This window comes from Diorhabda carinulata, chromosome X (genome assembly GCF_026250575.1).
Source record: "Diorhabda carinulata isolate Delta chromosome X, icDioCari1.1, whole genome shotgun sequence".
Taxonomy (NCBI): domain Eukaryota; kingdom Metazoa; phylum Arthropoda; class Insecta; order Coleoptera; family Chrysomelidae; genus Diorhabda; species Diorhabda carinulata.
Window position 1 is genome coordinate 43292878 of NC_079472.1, and position 23314 is coordinate 43316191.

General features: G+C 32.4%; 1 protein-coding gene across 1 annotated transcript; it reads left to right on the forward strand.

Annotated features, from left to right (window-relative positions):
* Positions 1-468: 468 nt before the first annotated feature.
* Positions 469-21747, forward strand: LOC130901302 (MAGE-like protein 2). The gene is made up of 4 exons (XM_057812542.1): positions 469-514; positions 20306-20387; positions 20916-21223; positions 21520-21747. The coding sequence occupies exons 1-4, from the start codon at positions 509-511 to the stop codon at positions 21649-21651; spliced, it is 528 nt and encodes a 175-aa protein (XP_057668525.1). The 5' UTR covers positions 469-508; the 3' UTR covers positions 21652-21747.
* The last annotated feature ends 1567 nt before the right edge of the window (positions 21748-23314 follow it).

Here is a 23314-nt window from a genome sequence, read left to right on the forward strand (position 1 = left end):
CATCATCCAAAGTTGCTAGACAGTATCATGCAGATGTTGAAAAACAAACGTCAACTACAACTGAATGATGTATATATTTGATTATCAATTCTCCTACTGAATTCGATTGGGGTTTGGATATAATAAATAACGACATTGGTAAGCAGGCCACAATTTAAGACTTTTTTTATAATTAATAGAAACAAAAATCGAAGGTAGCAAAAACATGTTAATATTATATAAAATAATATTTTCGACATTTGAAAATATTATTTATTGATTACAATTTATATTTTGTAGGTTGTTCGTTAACGTCTGTTCTTAAGTGAAAGTAGGAATGATGATGATAAAACATCATTTTATTGAATTTTTTGATGTAACAAATATTTTCTAGTCCTCCCAAATTTCGAGATTCTTCTCAATCACAAAAAATACCATATTTATTGAAAAGGACCAATCGATTGAGATATAGTTCGTGAGTTACGTAAGCAGAAAAATCAAGGATGCACCGGAGAGTGCATTGAATGACATGAACGTATGTTGTAAGATGCCATTTCGTTTTTCCTATTTCGTTTATTAATTATTCTGGGGCTTCCATTTAAATGAAAAATTTCAAATAAATAAATATTATACCGAATCATATGTATCTTATATTAGTCTCGAGAGAGTATTTTTTGTGTACTGTATTCGTTTTCTTATAATTTTGTAGTTTACGCGAGTTTTGTTCTACATTGTTTTCAGAATTTTTATTGTTACATATTATTTTTTATTAGTCTTGGTTTCCAGCAACTTCGTTTATTTTTTATTTCGATTAAATAGCTGCTGACATCCATATTCATATTAATTGCCCATCCAATCGGGGTATCAGTTTTATATACTTTAAATGAGGCTCAATGCCACATTCACATAAAAAGTTCTCAGCTTGGTGTTTGAAGATTCCATTGAATGTATACAGAATTAAATTGATGATTTAAATTTATTAGAGAAAACCGAACAGTAAGTTTCATTATAAAGTATATTTCTCCGTAATCTCAAATATTACAAAAGTGTTATATCCGTTTAAAGTGTAAGTCAAAAACATTGAGGTCATATACGGTCCTGACTATCTATTTAATTAGAGAAGAAAAATGAGATTGATTTTTATTGAAGCTAATTTGATTAAAGATCATAAAAAAGGTCTAAGATAACGTAACCGGTCATGTTTAGGATCCGGACATTGGGTCTTTTATAAGAAACGAATTTACTGGTGATTCCGTCAGTTGCGACATATAATTAGAGAAATGAAGATAACCGTGGTAAGATGTTTTTTTCAGCTCTTCTGTATTTAAAATTGTGGATAGATGCTTTAAGATTTGAAATCAATAATTCTATTATAATATTTTCCATTCACCTATCAGCTGAAATTTAATATCAAAAATTGTTTATAATATAACAATTTTGAATAATATCCCTACGTTCTTCTTGATTTTAGATTGTTATTTTCTTGGCCTTTGCTGTGGCAGAAGATAGCAAGCCAAAACGTAGCCCCGATCTGTTTGGCCTCCGAATGCCAGGTTTGTAGATGTTGTTATTGCATAAGTTCCCATTTTGATTGAGGTTCCTTATCCAATTTTTTCTCAAAATGGGTTATTTTTATGTGAATGTGAGTTCACTGTTAAACCAAAATCATCCTATTAATTTGCGAGAACACAAAACAAGTTATCGATCTAGTAGATAAAGAAGATATTTTTGAGGAAATATGTGTGGTAACAGATTTTGTTCAATATGAGAAATTATATCAGTTATGTGGCTTTCATTCTGTGAGGAATATTCAGAAACTAAAATATATAGTCTATAATACAGTAAGTAGGGGATAGTTCATAGATTTATGAGTAGTCTCTGCTTTTGGTGATTAGCGTAGTTCTTCAATCGTCAGGGGAATTATATGTACTTCATTTCTCCGAGATTAAATTTAATTTGAAACAGTCGGTTGGTCTCAGCCCCCAGATTAGGCGTTGAATATTTTTCTTATGTTTTCCGGTGAGAATTTTAGAGGTTTCAATAACTATATATAAAACACTGACTCGCAAAAATTAGAATCCTCTCTTTTATACTTACTAATAAAATGCAAAGGTACTGAGGATTTATGTTTTAATTTCCGAATTTTCTCACTTATGAAACCGCATATTTGGTATTCATGTAATGACAGATTAAATTAAAATGCAGCTCATTTTTCAAAATTGACACAACAACAAAAGCCATCAACAGTATGGTCGAATTATTCTTAACTAAATCAAGAAAACCGCGATTTTTACGAGTACACAAATTAGTGATTTTTGAAATAATGCTTCCGGTGAAGTTTATTTGATAGTCAAGGCTGTTGTTGTATTTGGGATTGCAAGAGCTTGTCGAATTTATGAAACCAAACAAAGTTACATTGGATGACATTGAAGATTCGGGAACGTTATTAATTATGAACTTTAAAGAAACAAAGTATGATGTAAACCGGATATTTGTAGTTACTGAAAAATATGCTTAGTTTTACCGAATGTACATAGTTCTTCGTCCAACAGTAGCAAAGGAACTACGCCTGTTTTATGAACATCACAATGAAGAATGTATCAATCGGATTGTGGGTTAAAACCAGTTTAATGTGGTTCCCGAAACAGTAGCTAATTTTGAAATTTGAAAATGCTAACTCATATATAGGTCATTTATTTCGAAGATCATCTGCAATAATTTTAGTTGAATCTGGGGGAGACTTGACGTTAAAGAAACATAGCGGTTGGAATTCATCAACGGTCGCTAAAAGGTATGTCGCAGAATCTGTAACACAGGACAGAAATAGTTAATGAAGTATTTAGAACGAGTGGTAGTGCACAGGATTTGCGACCAAGTACATTCACGCATCCACGGGAGTTGTGATGGCAGGAAGAAATATAATTTCAACAGAAGAATATTCGACTGTTCGAAATAATTACCATTTCATATTAGGAATTCAAACTTGTTCAAACGATTTTGACAGGGCATATTAGAATTGGCCATTGAGATTATTTTACTGTCGTACTATTTTTTGTGGCATATGTTTAGTTTTCGTTTGTTATAAACAAGTAAGTTGTTGTAGCGACGACGTTCAAGAAGACTGCTATCATTTTATACAGATGTTTGAACGCTGCAGTTCACATTATTAAATGTTATGAGAAAGGACTGCAGGACTTTCATATATCGATTAACAAACTGCAAGGCGAATGTATTCACATCACTGTCTGAAGAGGACCATGTACTGGATCAATAGTAATTTAATCTCAAAAATATGAAATAGTGAAAAAATAAGTATATCGTGTGGCTTTGTACTCACCGAATAATACTCACAGAACAAACGAGTACAACCTTAGAGTATCCAAAAAGATGCTACCATTTAAAACTCTCAGCGTAGGGAATAATAATTCGAACATTTTGAATAATTCGTCCCATTCAAGCCGTGTTTCAATCCTTGAAGAAATTGTTTTCAGATAATTGGTTCTTCACCATAAACTAACTCAATTTGACTCTGGATGTTATAAGCACATATATAGTTAACAAATACCGTAACATTTCTGATTCTATTTGGTAGTACAACTTATGCGTGCCACACTGTAAGCTGGCAAAGCACGATAAAATTAGTGCAAGCATAATTTGTCGGGAAGAATTCTTATGATTGAGTAGCACTGACTGGAATATTGTTCTTAACCAGAGGAAACACTGTCGTAAATATTGTGCGGCTCTGGAAACAGTAACGCATACGACGTGATTTGGGGATCGAGCCAAGATGTACATGAATTTATATGTATTAGAGCAATATATGTGTTTAGAACGGGTCTTCTAATAACGATGAGTGAAGATGTTTTTTCTGCTAAATCGAGAAAGAGCCGTGGTGTGGAATGAATGTAATTGACACGAAAGTTTTGATTAGAGTATAAATATGTAGAAATGACAGGTAGGAGGAGAAGATGATGGTTGAATATAATTTTTAGCGATTGTATCACCAATGAATCAACATGAACAATCTGTATCTGCTAAAAATACATATGAAACATTATTCGAAAAGATGGCTTCCCCCTTTTCCACTTTTTTTGTAATGGAATAATTTACTTCATTATTTTAGTACATTATACAAACGAAGTACGTACAAGTAGCCAATACGTTCCATATCTTGTGCCTCAACCCTATCCAGTGACGGTCGAAAGAAAAATAGTAGATCCAATTCCATATCCAGTTGAAGTAACCAAACCTTATGCAGTGCCAGTACATGTTAATATTCCAGTTGAGATTCCTAGAGCAGTACCTGTTAATGTTGCTCACCCCGTTCCAGTTCATATCAAAGAACATGTACCTGTCGAAGTACTTAAGCCCTATCCTGTAGAAGTTACAAACGCTATCCCTTTTGATGTGCCTAGAACGGTTATAGTCAAAGTAAGTATGAATAAGATGTTTTCATTTCTCATGTTTTTATCATGAATATGATATGAAAATTATCTAGATTAAAACTAAATCTAAGAAAGGAAAGCATGTACGAATATTTGAGTATCAAGAGAAGTATAATAAGGCAAGTGATTTTACTTCCTCAATCAAGTTTAATAATTTCCAATTACTGAAGATCTCAAAGCGATCGAATAATTCGATCTATTGAGTATCTTACTGGAATATCTTATAAAATAAATAATTCACAATTTTTACTAATTTAATAAATCAAATGGAGAAAATGATGGTGAAAAAATCAATTTTTACAAATTGCTTAAAATAACTATCTTCGTTTTCTAGTTAAATTTAATAAAATTGATTAAATAAATAAGAGATGATAATCTATTGATACATATATTTTATAGGAGAGGCACCATGTTCCAGAGTCTGTACCGGTTCCATATAGTGTTGAGATACAAACTCCAGTGAAAGTACGTGTACCTACTCCAATCTTTGTAAAAGATTATATTCATGCTAATTCGATATCAACTTTTTAACTCACAACTTTTCATTTGAAAAAATGTATATTGTCTGCATTTGAAGCGTACGTTCAATAATTGATTATGCTAATGGTTAATATATATAATAATATATAATAAATAATTATTACAACTATTTGTTAATTGGAAACATATATACTCAGATAAATTGTGAAATTTTTCAGTTATATACAATTTAGTATCTGATATAATACTTAACAAAACATATTTATTTGTATAATATAAGAACTAATATAAATAATTAAAAAAAATTGAAAGCCTTAACTTTCTTTTAGTCGTGCATATATCTAATGGATACGTGATTTTGATAGTTACAGTTTTTTCAAAGTATTACTCTTCTTGTTGCTATTGTGAAAATCAAATGGCGTCGGTCGCGTAATTGCTAGGTACGAAACGACCATTTTTGTTGAACATTTGTCTCACTCGGTATTTTTGAGTCTTTGTGATTTGAAGTAGTTCTGCTCTATGAAAATGAATTGTGAAGTGTATTTCTGATTGACAATTTTCTCAAAATTGAGAAAATGAGACAATAGATGAAATGATATTTAACCATCGAAACGCAGCTTTTTCATACCTCCATTAAAAAATATTATTCTCTTAAAAATGTATGAAGAGCTTATTAAAGAAATATGAGATTTACATTGATTCGAACAAATTTGAAACTCTGTGGCAGTACAAAGACTGTCAATAAAATAGAACCTCAGAGTCCAGTATAAGAACTAGAAAGAGAAAAAGGATTGGCGGTATTTATATCACTTATACCTTTAATATAAAATTTCAAACAATTCAATTGGCTGTAAAGATGGATCACAGTATGAATATTAATAAAGCACAGGTTCCAATATTTCATTATTATGGTGTTAATTCGAGTGAATCATGCTTTTCACATAGTTAATTGTGTTTTCAAACTTCAAAGATTGATCATTTACAGTACAAATTATAAAAAAGTAAATGTATTTAAGTTTCAGGTCCGTAGGTTTTGCTGTTCTTGACATATTCCATTTTATTGTTGTTGCTCGAATTGATTACCATCTTAAATTGAAAGGTCGGAATTGATTCTAGCAAACATGTATTCCGTATTATTGGGAGTGTTAAGTGGAGTATATATAATGTTACGAACAAGCTCGCGAAATGGGTCCTTAGACCAGCCCTATCCGGCAACAATGGAATTTTGAACTTCGGCACATTCACGCGGCGCCTTTCATGTGTTATTTATAAATAGCAGATACGCCTTTGATGTTTCCCTTCAGAACATTCTATTATATCAGGTGGTTTATTTTCAGTATTCCTTTTCAATTTCTATTTATTTTTTGTTTATTTTTGTTGTAGTACTTTGTAGAATTTTATTTAGGTATATAAAGGAGTTGTATAAACGCAGTTAATTAATTTTAAATAAATACTCGTATTGAAAATAACGATTTAGTAAAAGTAGTTGCAGAAAATATCCAAGTGATATTTCTATGTACATTATTATAAATTAAGTGTATTGTATAGTGAGTAAACAAATTAAGAATGTAAGAGACAGTGGTTATTAATTCACCTCTCGAATAGAAAGAGTGTAAATAAATAAGAAAAACATTACAATAATATATTTCAATTGCTATTTAGGTAATTTCTTTCAGCTTATTGAAAATGCGTAAGTGCATAATTTAACTGAAGCCATATATTTAAAGAATTATGCTTCAAAAGATTTCAAAACGGCGTTTTTAAGTATCTTATAAATTTTTGTCCACTCAAGTAATTCTCTACAATATCACCAAACACATTCAGGCTCCGATTATAACTATTCACTGGACCATCATTGTGGGAAGTAGATTCGTCTATGAATAATACAAATTGGAAAAAGTCTTCTTCCTCCGCGACTCGATCAAGCCTCCAGAAACAGTTCAATCTGTTGGGAAATAAATTGTTGTATAAATACTTACGCAGCTGAATATGACAGTAGATATTTATATTTTCTAAAAACTCATACTTGTGTATCTGGAAATTTTTCCGGTGCTTGTGTTTGGATTCTCAAATACTAATCCTAACACAAAAATTCATTGCTTGGCAACTTTTTCTTGAAAGAGATTACTATAGTATTCTTAGAATAGCCAAGTAGACATTCTAGTGAATGAGAAAAAGTAATTAAGAATTAATTAAATATAAATTGATTATTAAATATACACAAAATCGGTAAAGTATAATTGTTTATACTCAATAAAATATTCATATGATATCCAAACGAAACTTTTTCTAATTTGATTCATAATTTTAAATGAGTTAATTAATCACTGAATTTCGGATACAATATATACAACGTTACTTTAATGTTGGAAATATTTATGTATATAGGAGACATAAATATATTGACTATGCAATATAATTTGCTTCGGGTAAACGCGGGTATTACTACTTGTCAAAATAAATATGATATTGCCTGGCGCATTCACCAAATACTACTATATAATTGCAAACCATTTAATAAAAGATGTTTAGAATGTTCAAAAATATTGTTAATTTATGCGGCAATTTTGATAAAATGATATGATATTCTACTCATATATTTAAACATGATTACGAAATAGATGGATTTATACACAAGATGATTGCCATATCACACGAGGACGATGGACACACGAATCCACACGAATCTAACAGTATATTTTTTATATGGGCCACTTAAGAAGAAATCTAGAAAATAAACATTTTATTAAACTATAATATAAATTTTGAATTGAAAATTTTTAACAATTTTATTTATAATTTTACCATTTCAATTTTATATTTTCACTGATATGTTGTGATAATCTGCGTAGTTATTTTCTTCAATACTATTATAAGTACAAGTTGACTAAATTTTGGTTCATAGTTTGCAACGATGTTGATAGCATAGCTTCGTATTTTTTGTCAACTGACATTACAATAGTATTAGCGATGTCTGTTTTTTTACTTAAGGAATGTTTCCATTACCGCGGTTGATTTCCAACCACCGAAATTTTCCACTGTTAAGGAATCACCTCCTGAATCTGCAAGGATACTATTGCATCTGATATTTTTTAAAATTCTGTAATTATTTTTGGCTGCTTACCAATTTTGTTAAGCCCGACTACTTGATTGGTACATTTTTCTTTTTGGCAATTAACAAAAATTTTTTTATATCTGGTGGTCTAACCAGAATATATTTTTTTGAGACCACGTACAACATACTATAAATTACAAAAGATTGGTCTTGTTTTTGTATCAATTAATTTGACATTTGAAAACTTGAAATTCTTTTTCTAAATCTCTAACATGATTTATCATAAAATTTTTCAACTCTTGACTACGACAACCTCCAGATATTTCAAAAATTAACGCTACATAAAATTTTATGAGAATTGCTATTTATAATACAATTATTATAAGCAATATAAAAATCACCTGCAGTAGGAATTGATCCACATTTCAATCCTTATACACTTACGTTCACAAACTGATCTATCACAAATCGAATATTTATAAAAACATAATATACATCATTACTTATTTCGTAAAATTCTAAATAACGTTAGGTGATAATTTATGTCGTGCGATTGTGAACTGTTGAAAGATTGTGAACACTGTTTGTTTACATTCGATAATAAACGGATTAACAAATAAATATGGCGGCGCGGGGCATATGCCATTCAATCATCGCGTGAGGTTAAATGCGTTAAATTGTAAGCAATATGTTCGGTTCACAATCTTTTGATATTTCACAATGTTACGAGATAGATTGTAACCTAAGGTTATTCACAATTTCACCATAAATATAGGCACCCACTACTTTTAAATGATTAATGATGTTTTTTAATTTGTATAGATTATTTTATTCAAACTTTTGTAAAGAAATCTTCTTGATTTGGTGTTTCCTAGAGATACTTTTTTATTTGCACCGAAGCTGAAATTTTTGATTTTTTAGTATTATATCCGGTAGATTGTAATTCAAGAAAGCAATTTAATGTTACTTTTAATATTTATTATTGTTCTTAATATTGCAAAGGTTTTCCAAAGAGTCTTTCATATAAACAGTGATTATATTTTCTGTTATAATTTTAACTCAGTTTACAAGAGTCCATTCAATGAACTTTTTATAACAAAATTCATATTTACTTTATTTTGATGTAATAATGTGTTTGTTATACGTCTCCTTTGCGTCTAGGCGAATATTTGTATATTGATTCACCACTGGAATAATATTTTACCAATGAAACGTGTAGAAATATTATGAATATTTTTTTTGACATAACTTTGAAATTCAAAAAAGAATAGTTGACGGATATTAAAAGCAAGTGCGGATTCGTGTATTTCATATACATTCTAGGATGTATATGAAATCATATTCGTTCAGTTAACCGAAATGGCCTAGGTTTCCATTCTGTAATTTGTGCAGAAAATGGATAATATACATATAGATGTGAAACATTATTCGCTAACATTTAACATCTAATTTATTTAAGTACACTGTTTAGTTCTATTTTTCATTCACTTGTAACTGTCCCGATGTATTTGCAATACGATCAAGTCTCGTTATACATACATATATACTGTCACCACGTTTTGAGATATTATACTACTGGAAACCTCTAGTTAGCCATAAATGAACAAAAGGCGTTCTTAGAATTGGTATATAAAAATAGTTACAAAAACAAAGTGAATAGGTCACAAAAATCATAATGTGGATACAAATAGCCGACGCGTTTGCCCAAACTTTCGTATCGACAACATATTGGAACATTTTCTTATTTTGATTCAACTTTCCGCATGAATAAAGACAAATTGAACTTGTTTGATAATTTTCTTGAAACTAAAGTTTGAAATTCTTTTTAAATCTACATATGGAACTTAATTTTCGCATGCGATAGCTAGCGCCAGCGGAATTTACAAGAAAATTTAGGAAAATGATCCTTTATCGATATGTTTCCAATCAGAGATAAAATATTCCTTATGGGGAAAAGTTGATGATGGTTCATTCACTTCTCTGCACCAGAAGTATACATGGCCGGTAAGTGAGATATGAGCCAGTAAGCTCTGAGATTTTCAATGTAGAGGCAAATTTTTGTCATAGAGAATCGTCAGACAACAGTTTTAAACAGTCTTAAAAGTATTATATATATTATATATATATATATATATATATATATATATATATATACACTCCTCCTTGATCAATTTACAGCGAAGTGTCTCAAAAACTTTTCTGTTGAGTGCTTTTGTGAAAATGTCTGCAATCTGTTTGCTGCTCTCGACGTGTTGCAGTGTCACAGTGTTGCCGACGTGTTGCTGAATGTGTTTTCGTGGTATCTCAATGTGTCTCTTGCCTCTGGTTGTCTTTCCTTCGTGTGCATTCCGTAACATGTGAATCGCTGACATGTTGTCGATTTTCAGAGTGATCGGCTGATCACTTTCCAGGATACCAAGTTCCAGTGCGAGTCTCTTGATCCAGCACACATCTCCAATCACAGACACTGCGGCTCGGTACTCGGCTTCTGCGGTTGAAGTCGCTACCAAACGCTGCTTCTGTGAGTACCAGACTACTGGTCCTCCTCTCATCACCAATACTCCACTTGTCGACTTTCCTGTCTCAGGGTCTCCTCCGAAGTCTGAATCGATGTATGCTACGAGTTCTTTGCCTCCTCCGAAGTAGATTCCTGCTATCACTATCCCTCCCAAGTACTGGAATACACGTTTCACCATCGCCTGATGGCTTTTCATGGGATTGTTGCAGAATCGACTAAGGTAGTTCACGGCGAAACTGATGTCTGGTCGAGATATTGTAGCGAGGTACAACAAACTCCCTATCGCCTCGCGATAGTTGTTCTTCGCCGGTAGTGCCTCGTCGTTCTTGAAATCTGTTTTCTTGGTGATCATTCCTTGCTCAATCGGTGTGGATGCTGGGTTGCACTGTTCGAGTTTCATCCTCCTCAAGATCTTCTCCGTGTACCGAGGCTGATTCACGAAGATTCCATCTTTGTCGACCTTGATTTCAATGCCCAAGTACGTCAACTTGTCCTGAACTTTCTCACTGTAAGTAATCTGAAACTCCTTGCTTATCTCCTTCAAAATTCTGTATATTCTCTTTTCATCTTTCCCAATTATCAGTCCATCATCCACGAAGAGTGAGAGCATAATGCTCTTGTCCTTGGTGTAGTAAATACACGGGTCGTCATCTGCGTTGATCAGGCCAACTTTCTTTACAAAGTGTGTAGTGACTCTCTCGTTCCACATCTTTGGGGCTTGCTTGATTCCGTAAAGACTCTTATCCAACCTGCAAACTTTACCTGATCCATCGTCGAATCCTTCAGGCTGATTCATGTAGATGACTTGTTCCAGATTTTCATACAAGAATGCCGTTTTCACATCGAACGATACCAACTTCATTTTCTTTGTAGTCCACTCCTTCCTTCTGTTCAAATCCTCTGGCTACGAGTCTGGCCTTATATCTTCCATCTGCTTTCTCTCGAAGTACCCACCGACATGTGATAGGTTTCACTCCTTCAGGGCAGTCCACCAGTTCCCAAGTTTTCATTTCCATTAGCGAGTCGTATTCCTCCTGCATTGCTTTTCTCCACTTTTCATCTTTAAGTGCCTGACTCACCGGAATGTCTTCAGCTTCACCAATCAAGGCTACTTTTGCGCTCATTCCTCCATGTCTGTTATTAAGTACATAGTCTTTCAGTCTCGATGGTGGTTGCAAAGTTTGACGATCTCGCAAACTTCTCCTTCCTGGCTCTTCTTCTGGCGGTTGTGTCCCACTTTCGTTCTCACTTTCCTCTTCAGCACTTTCTCCAGTCGTCCAGTTGTCTTCTTCTTCGTCTGACTCACTGCTGCTTTCTTCTTTCTTCTCAGGTGTACCCTCTGTTGCCGATGTCTCAACTTCAGTGCCTTGCCTCTGTCGTATCCTCTCCTCGTCGAAGATTACATTGTCTGAAGTAATGACCTCTCTTTTCTCTTTCATGTAAATCCTGTAACAGGGCGAATCAATGTCATAGCCAACCAGAATTCCCTTTTCTGATTTTCTATTTATTTTGCCTCTCTTTTGTGCTTGGGTCAGCACATAACATTCACAGCCAAAAGGTCGCAGTTACTCAATCTTCATTTTCCTTCCAAACCACAATTCTGCTGGACTCTTTCCTGGTACGTTGCTGGTTCCTGTCTGGTTGATAGTGAAGATCACGTGGTTTATTGCCTCTGCCCATAGTTTCTCGTTCAATCCATCTTCATGTATCGCTGCCCTGGCTGCTTCGACAATAGTCATTTCTCTTTCAACCCTTCCATTTTGCTCTGGCGTGTGTACATTCGTAAAGGTGTGAAAGATTCCCAACTTGTCCATGAGTTCTTTCGTTTTTGCATTCTTCAGTTCCGTGCCGTTGTCCGATCTCAGGCTCTTCACTCTCCTTCCTAGTTAATTTTCTACAAGTCTCAGGTAGCTTGCAATCTTCTCAGGGGCCTCACTTTTCGTCTTCATGAAATAACAGCTTCGGTAGTGAGTGAAGTCGTCTTTCAACATGAGCCAATACTTTGCTCCTCCCAGGGATGGGATGTTCATCTCTCCAGTGTCGACATGAACAAGATCTAACGGCTGCTGGGCTGTCTTGGGATTGTTCGGAAGTGCGGATCGATGTTGCTTGCCATATGCGCACCCTGTGCACACATAATTATTCCAGTCATCAACATACTTGATCCCTTTCCTTTTCAGTATGTCCCTCACATACTTCACGTTTTGATGGGTGAGTCTTTCATGCCATACTTTGATCGACTGTACCATAAAACTTGCCTCTTCTTCCTGTCCTTCTCTTCTGAGCATCATTTTGTATAAATTTCCTTTGCGCCTTGCTACTGCCACAACCTCGTTGCTTTTCTTACAATGAAATGTCGACTCGTTTTCATCTGCCTTCTGTACATGTCCCTTGTCTAACATATGACTGACTGAGAAAAGATTAAAGTTGAGATTTGGTACATAGATCACATCTTCAAGTACCACTGGATACCACTTTTGACCATCAAAAGCCTCCATCTCAATGTTCCCGACTGCAACGCCATCTAGCCTAGTTGAATCTCCGATCACAATTGGGATTGGCTCGTCCAGCTCGACAAGCTGTACAAACCATTCTCGATGAGACGTCATGTGTTGACTGGCTCCACTGTCTTGATACCATGAAGTTGCCCGGTCCTGCGATATATATATATATATATATATATATATATATATATATATATATATATAATCCGTTAATTATCTTGCAAATAGGAAATCTACCGATAGCAAAGTGTACAGAGAGAGAGAGAAATACTTTATTGTCAAAAAATTGTTGTAATTTGTAGACAGCAGCTTGTAAAAACTAAAAAAAAAACAAACATAAAAATAACTAAATAGAGATAAAACAAATAAAATAAAATTTCAATATACAGAATGAAACCACAATGAGTAACTAAATTATATGTGATAGTAATAGGTAACAATTAGTATATAAGTCCATATCAAAAATTAAACCAGTATGCAGCATGTCCGGAATTAAATATTATTAGAATAGAAGTCGTTTACAGATTATATCGATTTGATTTCAATTGGCTAATGATTGTACATTTTTTTGCATTGTAAAATATTAAGCCCTTAACTAATTCTGAAGGTGGAGTAAGTAAGTAAAGGTCGTACTTCACGTTCTTAAGTGGATAGCTGTGCAACGATCTTTCTGAAATTGGAGAAGCGTATTTACGAATTAGGCAAACGGATTCAAAGATAAATAAAGAAGGAAGAGTCAGAATTTTAAATTTTTTAAATAAGTCCCTGCATTGATTCATGCTGTTTAGTCCGAGTAAATATCTAACAGCTCTCTTTTATAGTTTGAAGATTTGCTCAAATCAAGTCGCACCGCACGTTCCCCAGAAGGGAAGGGTATATCGGAGATGCGACTCAACAAGGGCATAATAGACTGTGAAGGAGATGGATAAGTTCAGTTTATGGAAACTGATCTCAGCGCAAAACAGGAGGAACTTAATTTTTTAGTTAAGGCCGCAATATGTAACTCCCATTTCAAGGAATTGCCACAACAAGCCCTAAAAAATTTTACAGATTCGACGACGTCAATGGTAGTGTTATTCAATAAAAAAGGCTGCAATGTATTTTTATACGATAAAACTTTAGCTTAGAAACGTTTATATACAGAAGTTAGAATCGCACCATGATTTAATGGTGATTAAATCACCTATGATCCTATGAAGTGCCGTGAGATAAGGGTTGCTCCGAGAGAAACTACTGTCATCTGCAAATAGATATATTTTACCACTGATGTCTAGAAAGACGATGTCGTTTATAAACAGAAGAAATAAAATAGGGCCTAGTACTGAGCCTGGGGGAACTCCACATTCTATTGACTTGCAAGAAGACATCGTTGTATCAACATAAAGAAAGTTAGCATTAGCATCAGGAAGATATGAAAGCAGATCATGAGAAGGAGTTATAGAATTTGATAAATTTCTGACTACATTCACAACGTGATTATTGATGTTTTCAGGTGAAGTAAAGATTATGCTGGTTAATGGTCACATTAAACTAAGCAGAGCGTGTTGATTCATGAAGACAATCCAACACCTCACAGCCGTTATTGTAGCAAGCAAACTTGAGCAATTGAATTTTAAATTGCACAACCCATTCGCCAGATTGTGTCTTCTAGGATTGTTTTTTGTTCCTTAATCTGAAAATAGGTAAGATTTTCCAACGGTGATCAATAAAATGATGAAAAGTATCGAAATTTTCGACCTAAAAGGCAACTCTGCTGAAAAGTGAATATATATTTCTCTGAAAAATTTCTCTACCAATCAGCTGCAGCTAGAAATGACAACGAACTTTCAAAGGCACTGAAAATCCTTAGAGGTGCTAGAAAGGGGTGGGTCCTCTTGCAACGCCTGTTTAACCTTTAATTGGAAAACATTTTGAGGGTCAACAATAAGGCATCAAAGTAAATAGTACATGGATCAACAATATACGATGTGTCGATGATAAAGACCTGATAGTAGACAAAATGTATGACCTCCAGAGGCTTCTGGTCATAGTAACAGAATTCAACTATCTGGGAACAGATGTATAGATCAAGTGCAGGATAGAAAAAGCAAGGAGCCTATCATGAGGTTCAAAAACATGTTTACGAACTCTAACTTTGACACCAACCTCAGAATAAGATTCACAAAATGCTCGAAGGCTCGACACTGAAAGTTAACACCATAAATAAATTGGAGGCATTTGAGATGTGGATCTACCGAAAAATTTTGAAAGTTCCATGAATGGCAATAAAAACCAAGGTAAATAGAAAGAGGACGTGAATTACTGGTCACGATAAAACGTAGAAAACAGCATACGTGGGATAGGTAATACTAAGCGAGCGGTACTATTTACTTCAACTCTCGATAAAAGGGGATTGGACAGAAAGAGGATGTCGTGGCTCCACAATTTCAAAAATTGGACAGAGATAAGAACCATAGACAAATGAATTCATACCACAAGAGATAATATAGAATGATCAGAAGTGAACGTAAACATCCATTGATGGATAGCAGAAGAAGAAGAAGGAGAAGAAGGAGAAGAAGAGGTATACCTTTCACCACATCCCAACAACTCAAGAATTTTTAAGTATCATATTTATGACTGATTCTTTTTTAGATGAGTTCGAATACTTGAAATTTTAAGAAGCCAGATAACGATAAAAATCTGCATAGATATTAAAGGTACTCATGCTTACAAGTCGAAAGTAATAATAAAATGGTTTTTTTACTCACTGTAACTGACTGATTGTGAGGTATCATTAGAATATAATGTGTATACTTTCAATAGTGTCAATTTGTGTGTATTTTTGGAAATAATGGATTAATTCATATTTATAGCATTTTATTATAAGCAACAGAAAATGATTTTGAAGCCCATTACTTGGACATCGACTTAAACTGGTTTTCAAGAATAAATAATTTTTTCCAATAAAAACAATTTTTATTGATATTTCACTTCAAATCAAGGAATTATTTTCATTTCTCATATAATTGCTTCCACTAATTGATCGTTTATGTTAATGTTGTTCTGAAATGTTTATCAAATTAGGTTCTTAACCAGAAAGAAGGCATCCAACTTTGTATAATACGAATAAATTTAATGATCTGGGTCTATAACAAAAGTAGAATATGTTAATGTGTTTTATTTGTATTTGATAGTAGTAGTTATTGGTGCAAAGTATTGTTACCATTTGCCCAAATCAAATCAGAGCAGCTATTTTATCTCCAAAATTCAGTGAAGCCAAATTTTTGAGTAAACAAAACCAAATTAAGTTGTTTTTTATCAAAATATCACCTTATATATATATATATATATATATATATATATATATATATATATATATATATATATATATATGTATATATATATATATATATATATATATATATATATATATATATATATATATATACGATACTCGGGCACTTTTAGCACCACGTGTAAGCAATGTTGTGCCTCTATAATTATAACAGTCTATTTTGTCACTTTCTTTAAAAAATGATGAAATGATACCTATTTCCCAATCTGTAGAAATTTTTTCTTCATAATTTCTGAAAGTATTCCCTCCAACGCACTATAATTTATTAATTTTGTATTGATACAATACCTTTTTAATTTTTTCTTTGTTTTTATCGTTCGATTTCCCCTTTCTTTGTGTTAATAGAAAAGTTCTCAATTTACTCTACTTTCTACTTGTATCTTTCTGTCAAATGTTGTCCATGCTCCTTTTTTCGTTGCGATTACCATGTCTTCTACCTTTTTCTTCGAAATTTCCGTAGTCGTCAGACATCTGTTCTCATAGATATTCCCTCCATTTTTATTTCTTCAGTCTGGTTTGTTCCTGTTTATCTTTGTTGCATCATTTTCTTACTTTTTTGCCACCAATTCTGGTAGTGTTACATACTTTCGTTACTTTCTCTAGTATCATACACGTTTTTTGTTACATTCTTCGAATTTTTCGGCTATTTCCTTTTCCCTTGACTTATATGATTCAATTTGATTCTCAACTTTTGTCATCTAATGTGGTTTTTGTCTGTCTCCCAATAGCCATTTACAAAGTAATAGTCATTTTCAATTATTTTTTTTTAAGAAAGAACATAATCAAAGATACATTTCACATTTCTGCTGTCCACATCTCTAGTGTATTTATGTGAATCTTTCTGTTGATTAAATGTCACTATTAGTAGTTTTGTTATACAAAAATTCATTAAACCCACTCTATTTTTGTTTATTCCATTCTCTTCATGTATACCAATTACGTCACTGTTTTGCTCTTTTTTCTTCTCAATTCTATCTTTAAAATTTCCTATTTCTCACTCAATCTGTACAGAATTCTTCTTTCTCTTTCAGTTCTACTTCAAGTATTTTTTCTGTAATTCCAATCCAGTTTTTAATAGAATTTTAATGTTCTTTTCCATTTGAATATTCAGTTCCTTACTGAATATTAACATATGTTGAGGATCTAGTTCAATTTATCCTGGATCTGGAAGATACCAGGAATATTCAGTTCCTTACTGAATATTAACATATGTTGAGGATCTAGTTCAATTTATCCTGGATCTGGAAGATACCAGGAAATAAAATGCAAACGGGTCAATAAAATAGGGAGAGTGTATTAATATTTAGTTAGCCTAGACCAGTTCCATGCATAAACAAAATACTGCGTTACCATAGCAATGAACAATAACTTATTAGAAGTGTCAGTGTAAAGGTTGACGTCAAAAAAGTAAACCAGAGCTACGCAATAAATTGAAAGAAAAAAGATGTCCACCGAAATTGTGAAAATCGAAAAATTGGAGTATCGAGGCATCATCAAGCCTGTATTTGAAGGGTTAAGAGGTAAGCAGATTCATTAAGATATGCTTAATACCGTTAGTGATCAATGTCCTTCGTATGCGACCGTGAAAAATTGGACTGCAAGCTTCAAAAGAGGTAAATTTTCCATCATGACCGATCGGGAAGGCTAGTTTCTGTTTCAGTCCCCGAAAATATCGATGCAGTTCATGACATGAATTTATCAGACTGTACAATTGGGCTCCAACGGATATCTGAAGCACTGAATATTTCATACGAACGCGTTCATCATATAGTTCACGTCAATTTGGACATAAGAAAAATTGCTGCAAAATGGATTCCCAAATGTTTGAATGTTAACCAAAAGCGTGCAAGGGTAGAAGCATCGCGTTCGATCTGTGCTCAATTTGAAAACGATTTAGACTTTTCTTAAACCGAATTGTTACTAAGAATGAGATCTGGGTACATTTCTACGATCCAGAAACAAAGCAAAAATCGATGGAATGACGACACTCTGGTTCTCCAACACCTAAGAATTTTCGTGTCTAAAAATCTCTACTCTACGGGAAAAAATTAAAGAGAAAAGACGCGGAAATCTATCCAAAGGTGTTTTATTTTTGCAGGACAACGCCCCTGCACACAAATGTCATGTTGCCATGCAAAAAATTCGTGATTTAGTGTTTGAAATACTAGAACACCCCCCTTAATCACCAGATTTGGCTCCGTCCGACTATCATCGCTTTCCTCAACTGAAAAAAGTTTAAAAGGTCGTAAATTTTCTCCCAACGAGGAGGTAATAAAAGCTGTGGAGGTCTGGTTTGCAGAGCAAGAAGAAACATTTTTCTGAAACGTCTAGAGATGTTGCAGGTTCGCTGTAATAAATGTATCCAATTAGGAGAAGAATATGTTGAATAATAATATATTTTGACATTGAAATTTTGTTTAGTTCTATAGTAGGCTAGGGATTTCTCAATGTATCCTCGTAACAAGAGAAGGGATGTCAAGGAATAAGTTGTTGAATTTAGTGTTGGAAGATATTTCCCATATGTTTGGCTAATATACAAACTAGGTGATTTTTTCATAGTAATAGTATGTAATGATATCATAGTACTTAAGTTAATAAATTATACCATTTTCATATTAGAAAATGAAATTCCTAGAAACATCTTTGTGCATATGTGTCTTATACCAGCCCTGATCAATTCGACATTTTGAAAAAAAAATCTTTTTTTTTAATTCAACATGATCGTTTATCTATATTCCACTCGAAGCAACGATTTTGTAAATAAAAAAAAAGTTTCCGAAGAATGTAACCGGTCTTGATTAGAATACACCTATTGGTCCTTATATAAACAACCAACTTTTTGGCAATTTTGTCAGTAGTGAAATTTACTAACAACCATGAAGTTCATCGTGGTAAGAATTTATTTCGTTTCATTTTTTATATTCTATATAATTAGTTTAAGAAAATTAGAGGATCTCAACATTCCTGAACAAATAAAAATTTTTTTATTAGTATTTGAAAGTCTATCGACACAATTCAGAACCAAATTACTAGATATCTGCTCATTTTTTACGCATCTAATAAAGTCTTATTCACAATAAAAAAAATTGTTAACGATTTGAAAGATCATTGCAATATTCATATTTTAAATTTTTAATTCAATGATGTAGAAAAATGTGTGGTAAAAAACAATGTATTTTTAGACAATAATGATTATTATTATAAAATTTAATAAAGCTTTTTGATATGAATAATCAGTGAGGATTTATATTTTAAAAGTTCGGAAAGCAAATTATTTTTTTAAGTTTGTTTCATAATTATTTTTTTTTGCTATCTTCATTATTTTTCATTATTATTATGGTTTGATTTTTTCACTTATATATTATATAATATATTACAAGTTATTAAGTTAGTAAATGCTAGTTTCAAAATATATTATATGTTTTGGTTAATATTGCTCGGTTTCCATTATCCATTTTTTCCAATTTTACCAAAAGTTCGTTATTGGTGATTCCTTCTAGGGTTTTATATGGTCCGTGACAACATAGACGAGTTTTTCATATTTTGTAGCTTCAATTCTTGGTTTTCTTGACATTGTTATTGAGAGGTACAGTGATATCGATAATACAGTCCACTCATTTTCTTCACGATTCAAGACGATATCTATTAAAATGCAATTCTGTTTGTACAGATGCATACGAGTAAAGTACAACATCGTGATTTACCATGATTGGTAAGAGTAATGGGTTTTACTTGTAGTAGGAGAAAGGACATCTCATGAAAAAGCCTGAACTTAATTCACATTTGCTGCTTGACAAGTATAGATAACCAACAATATCACACTTAATATTTTTAAGATTACATTTCTGCTTGAGTAGTGATTTTTTGGTTTAAGCAACAATTCTATTGTGGCTATTCCAGAAAAATTGGTAGGATTCAATCTGCGAAACGAAGTAGTATCCATTTTTACTAATTGACCTCTTAACAATAACTTGTTTTTTGTTTCAGCTAACCATTTACTTGGTCCTCGCTGTAGCGGAAGAATCGAATCCAAAACGTAGTATTTTTGACTCACCTTCTTTAAGTCCAGGTAAATTTATATTTTACTACAATTATTTTTATTCAGAACGGAGTCATCCAAAAACAGGTTTAGAGCAATTCAATTTCTACTTTCAAAAAAGACAAAAGTTTATTCTTTATGGCATAAATTTTTTTTCCATACAAATCCCTGAATATGGATGTAAAATAAAATATTTTATCGATAAGGGATTAAAACTAAATTTTTATTTAGAACAATTTTGTTAAACCTTCTCATTCCATTTTATATGTCAAATCCAATTAAAAAATCTTCTATTTGTACATTGTGTTTTGATATGGTATTTACAGAGATGTGTTGGTTTAAATCTATTGCTGTTAAAGCCAAAATCGAAAAAGGAAAATGTTTCTATTCTTAAAAGTAAACATTGCTTGGTTGGCAAACTGTTGAATCCAATATCTTATTTTTATTGTATCAAGTGAAAGTAAACAAAGTCTAAAGATATAAGTAATAAAGAGTGAGAGTGTCGTCCCTTAATTGTTTTATAAACTTAGTTCCTGATTTCAATATTTCTAATTCCAGTTCCATCTACGCATGAAGTTCGTACAATCAATCAACAAGTACCATATCCGGTTTTCCAACCTTATCCAGTAACCATTGAGAGGAGGATAGCAGATCCAATACCTTATCCAGTTGAAGTACCAAAACCATATGCAGTACCTGTACATGTTAATGTACCTGTTGAAATTCCTAGAGCAGTGCCTGTTCCAGTCCCGTACGCGGCTCCAGTTCCTGTTAAACAGCATGTGCCAGTCGAAGTGCCAAAACCTTATGCAGTTGAAGTAACAAAACCTGTTCCTATTGAAATACCCAGAACAATTTTAGTTAAAGTGAGTGATAGTAGTAGCAATAATCATTTAATTTTTCATTTATTATTCATATTTAACATATTTTCATCCTTCAGAGTATTTCACTAGGCGCACAGTAGAAATAAACTACAAACCAAATAAAAGTTAGTTTTCTATATCTTGCAAAAGTATCACAAATTCATGGTGAAGTGTTTAAAAAATTTAACTGAGTATTATATTGTAATAATCCAAGAAATCGTTATAAATTGTCACTGAGGTGCTGGTTGATGCAAAATTTTGTAATTTTAGAATTTACAGTTACAGTTACTATTTTTTAGGAAAGACATCATGTTCCCGAACCTATACCAGCTCCATATGGTGTTGAAGTTCACACTCCAGTAAAAGTACGTGTACCCACTCCAATATTCGTCAAGGAAACTCAATACCTTCAAACATATCATATGCAATAACAAATAACTATGTTTTAACTCAGTAGTATTTTGTTGTGTGATGTAAAATGTACATTGCTGTTTTTACTTCATGCTTTCAATAATAATGTAAAACGATTTTTTAATACTTTTAAACTTAAACAACATGCATATTTAAATGCCTTTGTGAGAAATAAACCAGCACTGTACATTGCGATAAATAAATATTAATAAGCTTCAGGACTGAACATTTGTATAAATATATAAAAATGAAATAAAGATACTAATTCAATTATTTCTGTTGTTTCTTCGCTTTAAAAGAGCTCATAAACCTTTTAACGAATCAATTAACAATAATAAAAAACTTGTCGCGAGAGACTAGCGCATTTTTTATCGTTAGCAATTAGTAAATTATTTTGGTTAAAACATATTTCTATTTTGATATTCATGTTGTAAGTTGAAACGTCAAATTTTTATCTGTCTTTAAAATCACATGTTGGTTAATTTAATCTACACATCTACAGCTTTACAGAAATTAAATGCAAAAAACCTAAGCTTGCTGCATGCTTCCTGTGAGAAAACATACGACATACAGACGAATGGACAAAACACTAGTATGTGTCGTGAAAAATATTCACAATAGGTTTTTTATAATACCTAATCAAATAACTCTGTCTACGGAATGTTGGACAAATATTATCAAATTTTTTATTATATAATATGGTTAAATATATAATTGACGTAAACTTGTGGCTTACCGATACTTGTAATTTCTCTCAGATGAATGAAACGAACCTTTTATGTTAAATTGTCATAAACGATCTGACATTCACCAGTAAACAGTTTTCTCTGCAGTTAACATAAACGGCGTCATTTGATTAACGACACTGTCTCTGAACTTATTAATTATATATATAATAAAAATAAAAGTTTGAAAACAAACCACAAGTATAATAAATTCACAGTTTGGTGAATTTTTCAGAGAGTTACAATGACGTTACAAGTTTCTAAATACGTTGCAGTAGAGCAGACATTTCAAAATATAGAAAATTACTTAAAAATAAAACTGCTCTAATCCAACTAAGTGGAAAAAAATTTTGAAAGATAGTTCCAATACTTAGTTCTAATTTATAAATTGTTGTTAGCTTTTAACAACTAACGGTGAGGCATATTTTTTAGAGTATCAATCATAAATGGTCGTTGTAATCACGTATGGGTAGCAGTTAATATTAGAGATAGATATATCTTTCTACTCTATTCTGATTGTATCGTCATGATGTCAAAGTGTCAGGTGGTATGGCCGTTGAAGAAAGAGTTTTTATTTTAAAACGAGTAGAGAAGTTACATGAAGTTTGATATCAGATATCAGATGAAGAATTATTTTGAAAGATCGTATCATAGTATAAGATATAAAAAACGAAAGAAACACTTTAAGTTTTGATCTAATATAAAGTAGAGAAAGATGTAGAGTGGAAAACCGTTAAATCGCTCACAATACATGCCGTTCACTCTATTTTTAATATTAACTCTATGATAGGCAGACGAAAACGATTTGATGCGTGATATTCATACTATAAGATATAAAAAACGTATAACACTTTTGTGTTTGATACGTTTTGATTTTGATTAGATTAGAAAGTGATGGAGAGTGGAGAACCGATGATCTTTCTCTCATTTCCAAAAACATAGTCCCACTTTTATGACG

Excerpts from the sequence above, each read along its gene's own strand:
- LOC130901302 (XM_057812542.1), top strand. Across the intron at positions 20,388-20,915 it reads CTCACCTTCTTTAAGTCCAG|TTCCATCTACGCATGAAGTT; the intron begins GTAAATTTATAT and ends TTCTAATTCCAG. Across the intron at positions 21,224-21,519 it reads CCAGAACAATTTTAGTTAAA|GAAAGACATCATGTTCCCGA; the intron begins GTGAGTGATAGT and ends ACTATTTTTTAG.